Source organism: Notolepis coatsorum, assembly GCF_963971535.1.
Source record: "Notolepis coatsorum genome assembly, chromosome: 3".
Taxonomy (NCBI): Eukaryota; Metazoa; Chordata; class Actinopteri; order Aulopiformes; family Paralepididae; genus Notolepis; species Notolepis coatsorum.
In genome coordinates, this window is record NC_140167.1 from 42,181,880 (window position 1) to 42,201,745 (window position 19,866).

At 40.5% G+C, this 19,866-nt stretch overlaps 2 protein-coding genes across 4 annotated transcripts in view; both read left to right on the top strand.

The window, feature by feature from the left end:
* The window catches only part of mboat2a (membrane bound O-acyltransferase domain containing 2a), a 161,822-nt gene extending 160,632 nt beyond the window's left edge, over positions 1-1,190 (top strand). The window contains exon 13 of the mRNA XM_084311625.1: positions 964-1,190. Within this exon, the coding sequence (XP_084167751.1) occupies positions 964-1,144 (181 nt within the window). The 3' untranslated portion in view covers positions 1,145-1,190. The remainder of the gene's footprint in view (positions 1-963) is intronic.
* Positions 1,191-8,298: 7,108 nt separating this feature from the next.
* kidins220a (kinase D-interacting substrate 220a) overlaps positions 8,299-19,866 on the top strand; it is a 128,180-nt gene continuing 116,612 nt past the window's right edge. For 2 of the 3 annotated variants that reach the window (XM_084310617.1, XM_084310619.1), the window contains exon 1: positions 8,299-8,447. The gene's annotated coding sequence lies outside the window, so the exon portion shown is untranslated. Of the gene's footprint in view, positions 8,448-13,088; positions 13,139-19,866 lie in introns of those variants that run through there. The other variant, XM_084310618.1, reaches the window with a different exon arrangement.

The following is a 19,866-nucleotide window of genomic DNA, read 5'->3' on the forward strand; positions in this document are numbered from 1 at the left end:
TAAATGTATAGATGTAGCAGTACTGTCTATCTGTATGTCATGTATGTCATATATGTTATGATGAATTGAAAATGGGGGACCCTGATGTAAACAAGACGAAAGTCTTTCTTTGGTCTGCATCCCCTTAACAATTGTATGTATTGAGCTGTACTGTACCCATTCTGCAATCTGTTAATAAAGTTTTCAATCAATCAATCAATTGAATTCTAACACAAAGTCCCGATTCAACCAATGTGTTGCATCAAACCTCGAAGATCATCATCCTCCGGTTTTACTGGTTACTTAATTAAACTCCTCGTGTTCATCATGAGTCCATAAGTCAGTTCTGTAGCACTGATCTTAGTTTGACTCACTCACTCAGAGATAAAGAAAATAAAAAATCGTGGTCCCCCCCCCCCTTGCTACTAAAGCTTGTGCACCATCTTGCAGACGGCGCCACACAAACACGTTAACTTTTTCACGCACATGCACAAGTTTGACGCAAAGCTGTCGAACGGGGGCCATCGTTGCCACAGCAACACCTCTGTTAATCCCATAATAATAAACACACCATCGAGACTGGAACATAGCGGCCAGGATTAACTACTGCAGTGATTTTCCAGTAGCCGTTGTTTGAACGAACCTAAAATGACAAGTATAATCCTCTTTCTCTGTGGAAAAAGAATGATCCCCATCACACGAGATGTACATCACGATGTATATCCTGCATAATCTTGTTGTATGACATTGTATGATGACAATAAAGATGACTATTCTATTCATATGACAACCAGCTCTGCAGTAAAGCACAGTGTTGTTTTCCACACATATTCCTTTTTTACTTTGTGCATCAGTGCCCCATGTGCAAATATCATATTTTCTTCTAATATGTTGGTCTCATTTACACATTTGCATTACGTGAGATGTGAAAAGAACACACTGTATTAAAAACGTCTCTTTTCTTTTCGGGATGCCCCTCCGCAGGTCCTGGTACTACTGCTTACACCTGCTGTGTTTGCTGCTGGTGCTGGCGCTGCCCGTGAAACCCAGACACCTGCGAGCCAAGGAGCAGGACGGCCCGCACGCCAACAGCCTACGGGCGGAGCACATCAACAGCCACTCGACCACAGACAACAACTGCAACCAGAAGGACAAGGCCACATGAGGCCGAAGAGGAGGCCGGCTCCAGTCACTCCAGCGGCGGCGCGAGGCTCGGGAGGAGGAGGAGGAGGAGGAGGAGGAGGAGGAGGAGAAGGAGGAGGAGGAGGAGGAGGCCGGCTCTGTCACTCCAGCAGCACAAACACTGAACTGAACTCAGTAACATCACTGAACACTGGAGTGTGTGGCAACCAACCAAAAATTTGAAACGGACTGAGAATCCTATCAACAGACGGACAAACATGCGAGACCTTCAGTAGCAAGGATGACAGCAATCACACCCTCTGACAGAGAGAGAGATAGAGAGAGAGGGGGAGAGATGGATAAAGAGAGAGAGATAGATAGAGAGATAGAGAAAGAGACTCTCTTTGACCCAAGAGTCACAGTGACCACAATGTAAACGAATGAGTGATAACGACTATTTTTACATTTGTGGGGAATGCAGGAACAGATAAAACTGACTTAGAAGTTGACTGAAACCCTCTATGTACCAGGCAGTCGAAAGGATGATAGTTTCAATGCTGCAAGAACTCAATGCATTTACACCCCGGGGTGTAGCGGTGCTACATAGAACGACCAGGGGTTTGTATGGTATGTAGAGGGTCGTTTTTGTGTCGATGGAAGTCTCACTTAGGGAAAGAGGTGGAATAGGGAAAGGTGCGTTTTGAAATAAAGAAACATAACCTTTATCGTCAGCTGCCAATTTCAAACAGGCCTTAGGATCCCCTAAAACGTTGTTTGATCTCTTGTCTTTTGTTAATGTCTTTTTTTTCTTTTTTTTCACATTGTACGTTTTTTTTATATACAGTCAGTGTGTATACATATATATATATATATATATATATATATATATATATATATATATATATACATACATACATACATACATACATTTCAGACTTCAGGCTGAAATCCATTCAAAAACTTTTTTCAGTTAGATCTTTCCCTGTTGACACAATGGAAAATTATTTAAATTTTCCGAGTTCAACGTGAGTTCAAATTAAAATCCCCAAACACTCCCGTTTGTTTGGATTTCAGTTTGTTTTCATAACTTTCATATCTGCTGCTTTTCTTTTCTCTTTGGGGGGGTCGGGGGGGGGGGGGGGGGGGTGGACGGACACAAATACCCATTCATTTCAGATATTTGTGCGTTACAAAGGGAGTGTATTTACTAGGTCGACTGTTCTGTATTGATTTAGATTTCCTTTCAGAGGTTCGTTTTTGTTTGGTTTTTAATTTCGGGCACGTGTTGGTTTTGATTCCATGTCCACGTTGTTGATACTGCAGGTTTCCTTTGCGTTCAAATGTCTCGCCGTGACTACACCTCTCGAGTATACATTACATAATATGTAATATAATATGACAAATACCTGTTTTGAAATAACAAGCTAATATTATGGAACGACAATTGACTGTTTACAGTGCTATTGAGTACATGTATAGAATATGTATGAAATGTGGCAAAGTAACTCGTTTTAATTGAAGGCTTCCTCATATACTAAAAATGATTGGAACCATGATTAACAAACCAATTTGGATCCAAAATCAGCTAATTATCGGTGCAAACGGTTGACAAATTGAAGATGGATGTTGGAAGAATTGATGGACGGATGCAATATGGTGTCCCACGCGTACATACTTTCCCAGTGTACAAAAATGATTTAACTGTGCAATATGCATTTGTTCGTGGGGAAACCTGCAGGGCTTGGATTTACTTCATATAGGTGACATATACTGTAATTTTCTACAAAATCTGAAGACATTTCTCTTAAGCCCAATTGTTGTGCTAACTGTTCTTATTTCATATTTGTGTGTACTTACGTTAGAATAGGTGACATGTTTTGGCTGGCTGTATTGTATGTGGTAAAACACTGGTTTCTTATGTTGTTTGGGTCTGTGTGACGCACCTTAAGCCTTTCAAACCATCAGGCTCTACTTTTGTAAATAAAGTAGACTGCATTTTAAAAATGGGCAATAGATTGGAGAGAGAAAAAAAGATTTCATATAATATTTGAGTTTATTAATTAAGTGGAGGTTGGAGCACTGGTGCCGTGCAGAGAGGGGAGTATGTTGTGTGAACATGGTCACTGCTACACACCCTTAGAAACAGGCAGGGGTTTCAAGCACACAATATCATATAACATTACACACTTGAGAGTTAAGATTTAGTTTTTCCTGCAAGAGAGCGTGTCAGTAATCTGAGGGAGGGAGTTTATGTAATGTAAAGTAACACCATAGCAGCGGAGGTGAGTTTTCAAACATAATCCAATTTAGAAAAAAAAAAAAAAATGTTGTAACATGTGCATCCTGCCATAATTGTGTGTGTTCATGTGATTCGTAAACGTTGATGTGGTCTGAAAGTACACTATATCTGTAGCCAGGGCCCAAGGTAGGCGAAGGCCCAAATAAGGGAAAGGGATGTCATTCTACCAACACAGCATGGCCCCCCAAACCAGCAGATCAATGCAAACTGCTCCATACGTCCAAAGTGCCAAACCATGAATGGCGCATTATGTTTTGTGTATGTGTGTATGTGTGTATGTGTGTGCGTGTGTGTGTGCTAGTAACATAATGGTTATTTTTGTGTGAGAAGGAAAATAACAAATATTTGTATAACAGTACATTTGAAAAAAGAATCAGATTTATGTGGTCAAATAAAGAAATTATTTTTAAACACTAACAGACATTTGAAAACGTGTGTTATTTTCTTTAAATACTGAAACTGCTTGAAGAGCATGGGATACAGTTAAATGTTGTCATCAAACCATATAGACTATAGAACAATATCAAACCATATATCACAAAAAGATAGAAAAATACATAATCATATTTAAAGTTTTTGGTATAGATGCTTTTTTATTATTGCTTGTGAAATAGAGAATATTCTTACAATAATAATAATGCATCTATTTTATATAGCGCTTTTCCAGGTGCTCAAAGACGCTTTAAGTTTAAAGCCCTCCAAATCGTCAAATAAAAGTCATTATTTTGTGACTGTTAACCATTTTGTCTGCTATAGGGTGATCACAAACAGGCAACAGATGGTTTTCAGCTTGATATTTAAAGATATCCAAGAGGGTCTGCCTCTGTAATTACAGCAGGAAGCTGATTCCACACAAGTGGACACAGTCTGTAGTTGAACAGTTTATTTGTTGAAAAACTTAAATCAAACATTTCAGATGAATGGTGGAGTTTGTCATCAAACATATAATAGTTGAAGTGAAGTTTATGAATAATTTAGAAGTAGGAGTCGAGCTGAGTTCCTTTTTTGGAACAGCTTAAGAGATCAATGTTCGGAATTTAGTGGTATTGGGTATTTAGACCAGATCTACAGCAATCCTGACCTATGACTATTCTGGAGGCTTGGGGGAAGGGCTACAATCCAAATGGCAATGTTAACTCCGGCCCATTGGCGACCTCTAGTGGCTCGGGTGTGCATATGTTTTAATACATATATATATATCGAATTAAAGCCCCATTTGTTGCCTGTCGATAGCCCTTTCAGGTGACAAAATCCGTTCAGCAGTTCTCGAGTTACATGCCGATATGTGAGGCTTGCGCAAAGTACATGGTATTGCACAAATACGACTCCCGACTCTTGGGGCTCTAGTTCCATCAATCATTTGGCGATCTCGAAAATTATTGGACAGGGTTGTAGCCAATGAGTGTGGATTTCCAATGATACCCCAACTGGGGATGTACGAATCAGGGATCTAGGTGAAAGGTTACGAGCGAAAACAGGAAGAGAAAAACCGCAGAATGAATTGAAGTCTATGAGGAAATAGAAACCACGAACGCTACACAGTTTACCAAAGTCGCTCCTAATCACTAATTTCTGAACGGATTTTTATGAGTTTTGCACATGTACTACACAATACTTCAGGCTATGGACCCAGGGTGTCGTTTCAGCCATGAGAATTTCTGGGGAAATACTACTTCTGGACTACTAACTACTACAGAAAAATGTGAGTAACAAGTTTTCTACAACTCAAGTTCAGACCTGTTACTCTATTTCTTTTTTATTATGTTTTCTTTTTTTTTTTTTTATTATAATTTTTTTAAACACACATATAAACAGACATGACAACACACGATAAGATACACAAGCATTAATATACAGTGTATATCCAACGAAATTACCATTTATACCAATGTCTTATACAGGATATACCCCTAATACCTGTTATCTAAAAACCTACACACATATGCTCCAGCTCGAACCCCCCCAACTCAAGTTCAGACCTGTTACTCTATTTCTTTTTTTATTATGTTTTTGTAGTTTTTTTTTATTGTTTTTACTACCAGGCAGTCCGGTAGAGAGAGAGAACGGGAGACAGAGGGGGGGGGAGACATTCGGCAAAGGATGCCGGGTCCGGGAATCGAACGCATTACATGGTTTGCCACTTGGGCGCCCCTATGTTACTCTATTTCATTAGCACTAAAAGTGAATTTTCTTTATTGTATCAGAAACTTCAGAATGTCATCTTTCAAAAGAGATCAGGCTCATGCATATGCTATAAGTATAAAGTATAGTGTTTTGGTTTGGTTTGCAAAGAAAGTATGCAGTCCTCAAAAACTAAAACTAAAATGGCCAATTTTGGGGGCGCCTGTTAAGAGGTTTTAAATGGGAAATACACTACAGAGAGAGGGGGAGATATAGTCTCAGCCTGTCCCATTCACTTGGGGCTAGTTAACATTATCCAACTACATTACATTTACATTTGGTCATTTAGCTGACGCTTTTATCCAAAGCGACTTACAAGTTCTGAAGTCAGCAGGAAGGGTAAAACTCTTACAGCTGAGTAACAATGATCAAACAGTGCTGAAACTTGGGTGTTGCAGTGTTGAGTGCATAGTAGTAAAAGAAGAGTGAGTGCATGATAGTATAAGACAGTACTTGAACGAAAAACCTACTTTTTTTAATGAAAACTAAAGTTGTAACCCGCTCCAGGCTGAGTGTTGGCTGTTGACTGTTTTGGGCCAGCTTAGCATGTTAGCATGTGACTCATGAGCAGAGCTCTCACCGCAAGCACACCGTGACTCACGAGAGGAGTTTTCAAGGGGCAATGTCGAATTCACTGTCCGTAGTGCTGAACTGGACAATGGAGAGGCCACTGAATTGAAAAGTCTAATTTCTCTCTCAAACATTCTTAAACAAAAACAAAGACTTGTAACTGATATAAATCTAACGGAGAACACTCTTTTTCTATTTTATTTAGGAAAATGTATTCATGTATCATAGAATTGTTATGCATTTCACTATGCCAATTCATGACCCATTAATATTCTGGGGGTGGATGGGAAACTTTGGTGGGCCACCAGTTGACGTTGCATGCTCAGACGCTCATCTCCCAGTTTTTGTTGAGAACTTGGACTGTGAGCAACCTTTTTTACTAAAATGATTCAAATCAAAAGTGAATTAAGTCATTAAGCCCTGAGACCTTTTCAAGGTGGTTCCAAGGTCGAGGTCAAAGTCAGCAGTAGGTGCCTCATACAAGCGTCATGCAGTATTGGAAAGTTGCGACCCTAAGGAACCATTTGACATGCAACTCAACACTGTATGTCGATATTCTATCTATTAATGTGCAATAAACATGTTTTAATATTATTAGAATTCTGAGCATATAGAGGCTTGGGATATTCTATCTATGCCTAATCACAGCCTTTGCTATGCTCAATTATGTTTCATAAGATGTTCCAGCAATATTTGTATTGATACCATTATTACACAGATTTGGTGCAAATTCTAAACATGGTCAGAAATCCCTCCAAAATATCCCATTAAGACACCAAGACCTTGAAGAACACCTTAGAAAAGGTCATGCTGTGATTTGGTATCAAACACCTTTGACACATTTACATTTAGTCATTTAACTGACACTTTTATCCAAAGTTACTTACAAGTTCTGTACATCAAGTTATCTGGAAGGGTACAACTCTGGCAGCTAAGGGTAAGTAACACTGTTCATCAAACAATGTTGAACTTGGGCGCTACAGTTAATTTTTTTGGATCTACTTTTTCTCCTCCTATTTTTCTGTATTTTTCTCCCATCCCAATTTAGTCATTATGCCAATTCCCCCCTCCCTTTCCTGGTCGTTGCGCGCATTTGCCTCCTACTTGCCGGTCTAGGGAGCACTGAAGTCTATCACGTGCTTCCTCCGATACATAGGAGACAGCCAGCAGCCTCTTTTCACCTGACAGCGAGGACTCTCATTGGTGAAGTGTAACGCGTGGGAGGATCACACTACCTTCACCAGTTCCTTCCCTGTGCAGGCGCCCTGACTGACCTGTAGGAGTCGCTGTTTACAACGACCAGGATACCACACACCGGCTTCCCACCCGCTGACACTGCCAATTGTGTCAGTATGACGACCGGCCAAGCCGGAGGCACCGCTGACAGCCGGATTCGATACCAGTGTCTCTGCGGTGGTAGACAGGCGCTCAGTCCGCTGCGCTACCCGGCCGCCCTTTGGGCGCTACAGTTTTGAGTGCATAGTAGTATAGACAGATTAGCATTATAGGTAGTAATATAAGCAAGGTAGATTACTTAGTAACAAAGTGCATGATAGTAAAAGACAGTACGAAGGTTAGTATTTATTTTTCTCATTTCAGATATTGATTGAAGAAGTGTGTTTTAGTCAACATAGGAAAGATTTGCAGGTTTCCGCAGTCCTGACTGGTAGGACACCTGGTGACACAAGAATTGCATTTTTCAGCAAATGGATGGTGAGCACTTCTGTTCTGAAAATGGCTCAGAAACACCTCTTAATTTCAACAAACCTTGGAATGCGATAATATCATCTGAATGGGTATCTAGTTTGTGGTTGTAAAGTTTCGTGAGGTTGTGAATGTCCTAGCGGTCATAATAGGTAATAATAATAATAATAATAATAATAATAATAATAATAATAATAATAATAATAATAATAATAATAATAATAATAATAATAATAATAATAATAATAATAATTTATATGTAAGAGCAACAAAACATACATTAGGGGTTTCTGGACATCTAAGAATGCACATGTGATTTAACACTAGACTTCACCCTCTCCCACGCCCCGCCCTCGCTGTGTGACAAGGGTTAGGGGTGGAGGAGGCGGGGCTTAGGGGGCTACTACTCATTTGACTGTAGCCTCCCTGTGGCAACACGACCGAGCTTGTAAACATAGAAACAACAATATGGCCTGAAAACAGTGTAAAAAAAACCTCTCCAGGACGCGTCGAAGATTACCAGGGAACACAACTTTCGCAAGAGGAACTCAGTTTGTGTGCACAGTATTGTACTGTGTCTTGTGTTATTTCAGTAAGTCATCAGCTAATCGACATGAGCTAACCGACAGCTGTAGTGAGCTAACTTGTTGCTTCCTGAGTGGCGACAGCCTTCTTGTGTGACAGCTACTCCCCGATGAAGGGGAAATATAGTTCGCTGTGTGTGTTGGATAACGTTAAAGTTTACTCTTTTTCTTAGCTAGTCCAAGCCATGTGTTACAGTACAGTATAGCCTGTGTGTGTGTGATTGATTGATTGAAAACTTTATGAACAGATTGCAGAATGGGTACAATACAGTACAGCTCAATACACACAATTGTTAAGGGGGTGCAGACCAAAGAAAGACGTCTTGTTTACATCAGGGTCCCCCATTTTCAATTCATCAACACATTTATGACATACAGACAAACAGTACTGTTACATCCAGATATTTAAGATATACAAATATACAGTACTGTTTAAGAGACAGAGTTTCTAAACTAGACTCGAGTATACATACATTTGAGGGGGAAGAAACTGTACATTGGAGGGGTTTGGACATTTACAGGGGCCAGTTTCAAATTGCAGCCTCCCGTAGGTGCTCTTTGAGAGCGGTTTTCAAGGTGGGTGCGGATTCACATCATTTTACAGCTGTGGGTAGGGCGTTCCACATTGTTGTGGCATAATTGCGAAACGTGTTTAGTCCCTTGTTTGAGCCGAATCTGGGTTTAACATGATTTGTGGAACTCCCTCTGGTGTTGTGGTCGTGGTATTCACTGACCTTTTGGGAAGTATTTCGACATTACATGGGTACCTTAGTGGTGTATCTTGTAGACCAGGCCCATTGCAAGTTGCTGTACTCTACTCTAAGCCATCCTAGGTTGTCAAAATTTTCAGGGGTTTAGGAGTAAGGTCAAGCAGTAGTCTGACCAGTTTGTTTTGTGATGTTTGTAATCTTGTTTTTAGTGCCTTTGAGGTGCTTTGGTACCATGAGGTGCAAGCATAGTCGTAGTACCCTTGAATGAGTGCTCCTGCCAGAGTCTTCAGGGTATTCTTGTTTACCAGAGAGGAGATCCGGTACAAGAATCTAGGGCTGGGCGATATGGCCAAAAATGATATCACAATAACGATATGATAATGTTATCATATCACTCGATATCGATAATTATCAATATTGTTAAAAGTATAATTTTTTTTTTGTTTTTTTTTTTTTTTAAACAACAGATGTATGTTTATTTTGCAGCAATTCTTTGTCGTTGCCGCCATCATTAGTGTTACAGCCCCTCACACTCCAGTTCTCAGGCTGCAGCTGGTTTGAAAGCGAAAGTAAACAGGCTTCTCTGCTGGCTGTGGCTCCAGGGGAGTTGAATAGTTCTGGCTCTGCTAGTTTCTTTTCTATCTTTTGGCACTTTTTTGGTGCACAAACCACCGCACATGTGCACCATGACTCGCGACTGGAGACTAGCTCTGCTAGTACACATAGCCTACTGTGTACAGACGGTTTCAAACTGTATTTTAAATTAGAAAGCAAACAAAATAAATGGACAAGAGAAAAAGAAATCTCAATTTGGTCAGTATTGTCATTTGGACAAGCAAAGCCATTACTTTAACACTTTGATCGCCATGGGTTAAATTCATAATTTACCATCCCTCGCCAGCTCTATTTGTCTATGGAGAAGTTCCCCTTCTTTGCAGGGCTATAACTTTTTAAATTCTATTGCTACATTGCCATTATTATGGCCCATTCAATGTCCTATATGTATTGTTCAGGGTGTAACAACGTTAAACTTTTTCATTCACATATTCATACTAAAATATGGTCTAAAGTATAAGTATGTTTTTATCGTTTTCTGCAGCTTTCTTCAGAACGTGATTTATAGCCCTAAATGCATTATATTGATGATGAAATACAGTTTGGTAGCGATCGGCGCAAGATGAAAAATTTCAACTGGACGTACTTCTAGAATGATCTACGTATGATCTGATGATGACCGGATGGGCGGGGGATCGTTTATAATTCCGTGGGCAGCGTTAGATGATTCATCCAGAGTGGGTCATATGTTCATCATAGCAGTTTATATGGAATAGGTTAGAAAATAACGCTGAATCTTACCGTATGTTCCTCGCGCCGTTGGACGATCAGCGTTGAGTAGACCGTTTTCGATTATGGGATGTTGATCCTGATGAACCATTTCCAGGTTGTATAATACTATATACGTCCAAATAACGTTGTTTATTGAGTTAGGGCGAGCGATTGATCATCCAGTGTGTTGAGATGGAGTCCGGCTACCGATCGCGAGTGCCCGGAGCACATATGGATGGGCACTTCCTGTTTGGCGCGCCCCTCCCTCTTGGCCGATCTGCCGATCGGCCACCAGATGGCGCTCTCGAACCGGTAGACAGTTGAGTGGAGCTCACCAGTACATCTCGGCTCCAGAAAGGAAATATGATTTCGATGACAAATTTTTGAAATATTGACATCAAAGACGAGTTACGGCGTCTTCGGCAGAATGAGCATGGCTAGGAATGACGTCTAAACTCGTCATCGGCGATTAAAGTGTTAAGTTGCACACTGTCTCTGGTTTTAATTTTTTTTTTTTTTTGATATTTTTTTTATTATCAATCGATATCTATTATTAAAATATATCACGATAATTATCTTTATCACCAAGCCCAAAGAATCTTGTTCGTTGGTTGACTTTTTTTATTACATTGGTGCCATACAGCTGTTTAGAACTTCACTCAAGCGAGCATGCTCTCTTTCTTTCTTTCTTTCTTTCTTTCTTTCTTTCTTTCTTTCTTTCTTTTTTTCTTTCTTTCTTTCTTTCTTTCTTTCTTTCTTTCTTTCTTTCTTTCTTTCTTTCTTTCTTTCTTTCTTTCTTTCTTTCTTTCTTTCTTTCTTTCTTTCTTTCTTTCTTTCTTTCTTTTTCTTTCTTTCTTTCTTTCTCTCGCTCTCTCTCTCACCACACACACACACACACACACACACACACACACACACACACACACACACACACACACACACACACACACACACACACACACACACACACACACACACACACACACACACACACACACACACACACTGTAGTTTTGGGTGAATAAACTGTATGACCCTTTGTCTCAGATGCTCTTGGTTCCTGTTCCAGCTACTGTTGAGCCAGACAAATGGTTATGGAAAATAATCCTCAGCATGTTTGCACCCACATGACAAGCTAGAAAGAGCTGACAAGTTAAATTTAGAGATCATATCCATGCAGCAGCCTACATCTCTAGAGACTACCTGCACATGGTCCTGGATATGGTTTATTTGAATTTTCACAGGGGTATCTACTCTAGTGGTGTTTTCCCAGATACTCTTGACCGACCCCTTCTCTTAGTTTATGTAAGGCCATTTCTACAATGTTTTAAGCTTTTTGAAAGAGGCTGCACAATGATTGGTTTTAGACTGGCTATTGTAGATTGGCACATGGATCATTAAAACATTATTATTGTTTTATTGTACAATCTACCAATAGGCTATCAAAGGTCTTTATATTATAATTTGACCATATATTATTCACAGAGGCAGACAACCGAGTCTTTGAATAAGGATACAAAATAAAAATCTAACCTTACTGTCATGCACTTGTCCTAATATACTAACCTACACTGTAGCACTCAACACTCTGATGAACATTGTTACTCAGCTGATAGAGTTGTGCCCTCCCTGATGACTTGTCGTACAGAAATTGTAAGTCGCTTTGGATAAAAGCGTCAGCTAAATGACTAAATGTAAACTTGTAAATATGTATGGAAATCTTACTGACAGAATGACATGTTGCAACATGGAGATACCTATAGGTTACAGCAATGGACCCTATAGCCTAGCTCTCTAAATAATGGTGAACAATAATGGTAACAAAGTATTTATACAGCAGAGTAGACAAAACAATTGGAGCATTAACGTACAATATGAATTATAGATATGATGTACAGACGATAAGGGAATGATGTGGATAAAAGGCTGTGTGTGCATATGTGTGTACAAGTTGAAGGCTGTGTGTATGTGTAATGGAAAGGGAGGGGGGTAGTGTGTGTAGATAGATATGTCTGGGAGTGAAGGCTATATGCATGTGTGTGTGGGGGGATAGTAAGACAGGGGGAGAGATGAATAGCATGCATGTGTGAGTGTTAGAAAGAGAGTGTGTTTTTTCCCTGTCACAGTCAAACTGTCATGGTGCTTTTTTAGTCTTTCAAAATGGTATAGCCTATTTTAATCCAATTTCTAAAATGGAATTTATTTTATTTGAGATTAATGATTAGTATACAACGGTATAGTAAAAATCCACACCTTTGGCATGGATCCATGAGTCAAGTACTGTATATCTTAATAATCCTTAAATCAAAGGTTGTTTTATTGCTTTGCTCATAGAATAATAATTATATATTAGAAGAAGATTCACCTCGGATTAGACCGACATCTAAATCTTTTCTCTCCCATTGATCAGTGACCATTGATGTCCAGCCAGGCTGTGTAATGAATGGTAATCTAGGCGTGCGTCTATTGTGTTGGACAGGGATGGGCGTAGCTCGGTCCTCCTCATCAAATATTCAGCCTCCAGTCGGAGGGAGGCTGAGCCAGATCCTAGCGATGCTTGTTGATACTCAATGTGTGTGTGAGAGAGAGATAGAGAGAGAGAGAGAGTGAGCGGGGATAGAGATTGCTCTGCTGTTCAGTGTTGTCTAGCATTTTCAGCCAAGGTAAGAGGTTCTCTTCTCCATAACTTAGTTGCCTTGCTTTGCTTTTTTTCAGTATGGTTGAGTAGTTACTCCCCCCCCCAGGCACTAGCAGATCTCTCTGTCTTTACTCTTTCTTGTTGTTTTTTTTGGTTGGTGCGTGTTTTGCAACAAGATGTGTGTGAGCTTCCATCTAATCACTACTAAACAGAGGAAAAACAACTGTTTGTTGATTGGATCTTGTCTGGTGTCATTTCCATTGTGCTGAGAGTGGTTTATTATTATTAATTTGTTTATCCTTTTATTTAGCCAGGCATTGCCCATTGAGATACAATATCTCTTCTCCCAGGTTGGATGTAGATGGAGGGTGTGTCAACAGACTCTTTCTGCCACTACAGCACACAAAGGCTTTCTTCACTTGTGTTGGGAGTGTAGGAAGCTGATATTGGACAACCTTACATATGATCGCCATCCAGCCTTCAAGGATACAGGCATGCTTTGATTGATGTAGGCGACTTGAACTAGATTGAATCGACTATTGTAGCCTGCTTGCCTGCTTAGAGCCCAGCCCGGTAGTCTTTTAACGACATTTCGGTCTTAATTGAACGGACCCAGGCACTGACTTGCTAGTGTCGTGTTCTGTTGGTCTGTGTGTTGTTGGTTGACCCGAGCCAAGAGGACATGTTAAGCAGATGGGCTGCCCTCATGGTCAACTGGTCCAAACATGTCTGAATTTCCCCAAGGGGATTAATAGAGGAACACTTGGCTTGATGACGGTAAAGCCTGACTTGATGAATCATTGATGAGTTTTCTAGTGCTTATCTCATCCTTAGCCAGAGACAGACCTTTTTTTTTCTCTCTTGGTTTGGGATAATATAAGTATACAAAATAATAGACAAAATGGTGAACATGGCAAGGGTTTTTGTTTATTGGAAATCTGTCCCCCCCCCCCACCCCCAGGCCCCCAAGGAAATGTAGACTTATGATGTCATCATGACTGTGACAGATGGAGCAACAACTAGGGATGCTGTGATAACACTTTTTCACTGCCGAGTCCTGAACAGTCAGTATCTGCTGATACTGAGAGTACCAATCCGATCCATTGCTTTGTACTTAACCATAGACTTCGACCATCAGTAGATATACTGTAATCCATTTGTCTCTCTGAGACCTAACAAGCTTCTGTCAAAATCCTGCTAATCTTTGCTTTTTATTTCTGGCATGCTTCTTCTCTTGGCAACGTTATCTGATTTTAGTATTGGGGTATTGACCTATCCCAGGCTCCCACCCTCTCTTAGCTTGACCGAGGAAAGCAACACTTGAGATAGGAGAGTCAAGAAAAAAAACCTGAAAAAAGTTTGACTGAGGAAAGCGGCAGTTGTTATTGGAGGGTCAAGAAAAGAGGGTGGGCTTGGGATAGGTAAATTCTCTGATACTGGTTTAGCCAGCAGTGGTATCGTTTCATCCCGGTATCCTTAACACTTTGATTGCCCAAGGTTAATTTCTTTTTACCTCCTTGAATGCCCAGGGCCACTTCAATGTTAACGTTAATATCGCCTAATCTATGTTTTAAATTATGGCTATGTGTCTAATCTGCCCGTCGCTTATCAAAGACTCATTTTCCAGTCAACATTGTCGTAGCAGATTGTTTTTTTATCGCTTCATTTCCGTTTTCTAGCATTTTGAAAATCACTCGTTTTCACGGAAAAAATAACACTCGCCTTTTACTGGAATATTCTAGAACGTTGTCATTGTTCGGCCTATTTATGAATCGTTTTCAAATAAACGCTAGATTATTGATAGTATATGTGCGCTGGCACACTTGTGCCGTGAGTTGAAAATCGATTCTCATAGTTACTGACCGCTCGCACAGCCAAACAGCAATATCACATAATCACATAAAAGCTTATATCTCCGTGAAAACGGATCTGATTATCCTAATACTGGTAACATAGATTCCTTACCTGAGATCAGATGGTATTAGGGCTGGGCGATATGACCAAAAACGTTATCGCGATAAAATTATAAAATTATTTTCATATAATTCGATATCGATAATTATCGTCGATATAATGTCTGTCAAGTTTAATTAACTTCTTATGCTGCTGCGAATGTCTCGAGTCGAGTTGATGTCGTCATCAGTCCGCGCACGTTAGCAGTTAGCCGACAAGCGGAGTATCTCATGACAATGTAATAAATATGACACTAAAATACTCTCTTCCGTTCTGCCACAATATATTGAAACGACGTCCACTGTATACCCCACACTACTATAAACGTGGCCTCAGAATTCAGTGAATTCTGTACTTTTGAGGTACCGAACCGAAACACGTCGGTACTACCGAGTATCGAATCAAGTGAGAAACCGAATTTTTTTTTATTTTTTTTTTTTATATATTTTTTTTTACTTTATTTTTTTTTTTTAAACTTTTTTACTTTTCATGTCAACGTTCACACGCACGTTTGACATGATTCAACAACAAAGCAGTCGGAGCAATGACAAGCCGAAAACTGTCGAAATTGTAGTTATTTGAAGTTTGGATTTTCTTTTTTATGACTGCGGTAGGTAAATTAAATTTCTTGAGACTAAAGTACCGAAAAAAGGTACCGTTGGGTACCGGTATCGATTCACAGGTACCGGTACCGGTATCGGTTCAAATGTGAAAGGTACCCATCCCTAGAATTCACGGCACACACATACTCGGCACGTAAATATATAAAACAGCGCCGTGCAAGCTAGTTATCCTAGCCAGCCTGTTGTTTCTAAGCGTGTATTCCATGACAATGTGCTAAATATGACACTAAAATACTCTCTTCCGCCACAATATATTGAAACGACGTCCACTGTATAACCCACACTACTATAAACGTGGCCTCAGAATTCACGCCACACACATACTCGGCACGTAAATATATAAAACAGCGCCGTGCAAGCTAATTAGCCTAGCAAGCCTTGTTGTTGAGTGAGTCCTACCTCTGGGTCTCCTTCCGGGTCTCCTTCGCTCTCGGCCATCTCCTTCACTGATTGGTTGTTAGTGCGTGTGCTCATATCCAAGCTTGGAAAATCGATATATCGAAACTTTGCGACCACGTTTCATGTTTATTTCGAGGAAATAATTTATCGCGATAGTTATCGTTATCGTTTTATCGCCCAGCCCTAGATGGTATCCAAATGGATTATTCCAATTCCTGATCGCCGTTCGAAAAAATCGATATTTTTATTGATTCACAGTGTATACTGTATAAAAACACATAATCTCCGCTGCTCTGAGGCTCACTAGTGGAGCTGATCGACCCCGGCTGCGTGAGTGAGAAGTAAAATGTGGAGTCAGGGATTTTTTTTCTCATTAATTTTCATTGAGTTCAATCCAAAAGGGTGAATTACCATCTGGGAGACGATAGGGGGCGCTTTTTCACATCTGAGCGCCTGGAGTGGTTGGATTTCCAACGGTAGACTTGGTTGATGAAATATGATTTCAGATCGCTAATAAAAAATAAAAAAACGAGAAAATACGAGAATTCTCGTGAGTGGGCATTCAACCCGCGGGGGGTAAACCCGAGAACTCGGGTTGGGCAATCAAAGTGTTAAGGCCACCACTCTATTATCTGGATTTAAAGCTACACCATTTGAGAAGTATGCCGTTTTGAGAAGGGGAATTTGAACCTCAAAATAAATAAATAATAAATTAATAAATAATAAATAAATAGAATGTATAGATGGTCCATGGTATATTTCCATACCTGGGGGAATTACAAGCTCTGTGTAAAGTTGGATCCATGGAACACTGTTTGGAGCTGAAAGCCACCTACTGTTTTGCTGCGTTGTTTACATGCGCAGGGCCTTCAATTTAGTTTACAATACGTAATTTACTACACAAAGTAAAAAGTATCTTTTAGGCTTAAATTTGGTTCACACACTTCACACCACCTCGGAGAAGATTTTGTTTTGATTCACGATGACTGTCATTCTCCCTCCCAAAATTACACATCCCAGCTATAACCCAATTGTTAGGAAGTGTAGAAGCTAACTGCATGCCAAAGCAGCCCAGAGTTGTCTGTTTACACTGATTTGACAGAGACAGAGAGTTTGACTGTATATTATCTATCCATCATTTTCTCCTCCTCAGTGCCAATTAGGTGAGTCCAATGAAATAGGCCAGTAGCCCACTACTACAGTATGCACTTACGTTAGAGATCAAAGCACTGGGCCATAACAAGACAAGACTATTCTTTCAACCAAATCCAATTTGAAGTCAAAGGAGATGGTTTGAGAGAAGCCCGGGCGAGGCACACACAGAGTGTTCCAATTAGCCCAACTCATCCTTGTTGCATGGATGATGGAAGTTTAGGGTCTATTGTTTGTCTTCAGTTGTATTTGCAGGCTCTGTTCTGTATTTTAAGCCAACCAGCGTGACTGCTTTCAGTGCTTTGGCTTTATTATAATGATCGGGGGAAATTTCAGCTCCGGTTTTCTGCACGAGTTGGCACAGACTGAATGGAACATAGGGCATAGGGGCATAGGCTGGACTTAGCCTCGCCCTAATGAGTGTACTTTATGACTTTACTTTACTAACTAACTACTACTAGCTATTAAAAGTAATTTTTCTCATTTGGACTGGCCTTTATTTTTCTCCAATATTGGAAACAATTGATATTGTGTTTATTTGGTGTTTACATTATATAGGATGCGATATGAGAAAACACAAGTTAATAAACGTGCGTGCAGGACCAGCACGGCTAAATGAGACTACATCGTATTGTTGGCTATTTTACACAAATATAAAACCTTGAATGTTTTGGTTTGCTTCAAGCAGCAATTTTTTTTTTAGCCTGACATGACTGATGGGTCTCTGATACCTCCTGACGTTGTGTTCTCTCCATGATGTCACTATGGCATGTTCTCACATAGTTAACGCAGGGATTTATGATTTAGATTTAGGTATGTGTGGACGGCCCATACCAGAGAGACCCGCCACAAATGGATTTCTCCAGCTGATACACTACTGTGTGTGCTATATTTAATTAATTTATTATTATAACTTTTTTTTAACAGTTAACTGCTGTTCAGTTACCTGTATTTCACTCACCCCAGTCTCCTGTGGGAAACGCTGCTAAGACATTGTTGATACGATAGCGTGCTGTTGACGCCTACTCCCCTCATCATGTAGGCCAGCGGTTCTCAAACTACAAGTTGCGGGTAGGTGACAGTGGGGTCGCATTGGCAAAAAAAAACTAAAAACTCTGATCGAGTTTTCCACCTGGCAGCTGTGTGTATTTGCCATGTCTCGCCCCTTCATCAATGGAGGCCGACACACAGTATTCCAAATACACATCTCACTACATCCTGCGCATGTATAATCGCGGGAGGGGGGTCTGGTCTTTTGTGTGTAACCTGGACTCAGAAGTGGTGCCGGTTGGTCGTGAGGAAATGGGCTCTGCACATAACCAGCTGCTATACCACACTCAATCAATCAATCAATCAAATTTATTTATATAGCACATTTAAACATGACACTTGTTGTCAACCAAAGTGCTTCACAAAGGATGCTTGGTTCATACACATACAGCTCATTATAGTAATATTCCACAATTATTACATTGATAGTAATAATGGCACACAGTCATAAATTCACCAACATGCGCATTTGTTATACATGCAGGACTCTTTGAGACAGACGTATGCGTATTACCGCTGCCATGTTTGGCGCTGGGGGGTGGGGGTTGACGAGACAGCCTTGGCTCCCCCCTCCAGCACGCATACGAGTTAGCTGCCATACAGGCGCTGGGCCATACACGTAGGAGGGGGGGTGGGGGGAGGGGGCTGGGGGTGGGGGGGCCGCATGCCACTCTTATCTCCAAGAGAGCCTTCGACTCCAGCAGCTCAAAGTTCGACCTTGGAGTCGTCCAGGAATTTGTTTTGGCTGACTGACTGGCAACATTTCCCCAGTCACGTCGATTTAAATTTGATTTTGAGTAGAGTGAATTATAACTCTATTGGTTTGAGTGGAGTGAGTTTTAACAACTCCGTCCAAATGACTGAATGCATTAATTAGTCCAAGTGTCCAAGTGTCTTAATCAGTTCATTTTGGTACGTCCTGTGCGCGGTAAACAGATCCAAACTCACTGACTGAAGTGAGGTGGCTATCTCGAGGCAGAGTATTAAATCACCTTTTTTAACTCTGAGAAGAAGCGCAGATTTAGCCTTGCAGACAAAAACTACCCATTGGCAGATAAATGTGCTGATAATGAGCTGGAAACTGTGTTAGTGGCACTCCAGGATAATCAGCGGAGATTTTGGGGTATACTATTTTCTCTGCTTGATGGCTTTTTGTAGGAACAGAATGTTGCAAAGAATTATTTGAAGCCCATCATCTGTAGCTTAATGTCTGAAGGAGTTGACTGAAGGCTTCTTGTCCTCAGCAAAAGCATGCAATTGGTCCACTGATGGATACATCTTGATATTTGTCTAGTCTAGTGTGTTCATTAGATGGGTGAAATCCTCTTTCAGTGCCTCTGTGCCTGTTTTCATAGGCAGTTAGCCTCTGGTATGCGTGCCATTAGCGTTAGCCACGCTTCTAGGCCTCTTTTCTTTTGGAAAGAATGATATATATATTTTTTTAATTATATTCGACTAAGAGGTTGGCCAGTCGATTACGGCTCCTTTCGACCGATTAGTCGACTAATCGATTAATAGGGGTCAGCCCTACAGTGTTGTGTAATGCTGCACTGAGAAAGCTTGTCCCCTTCGCATC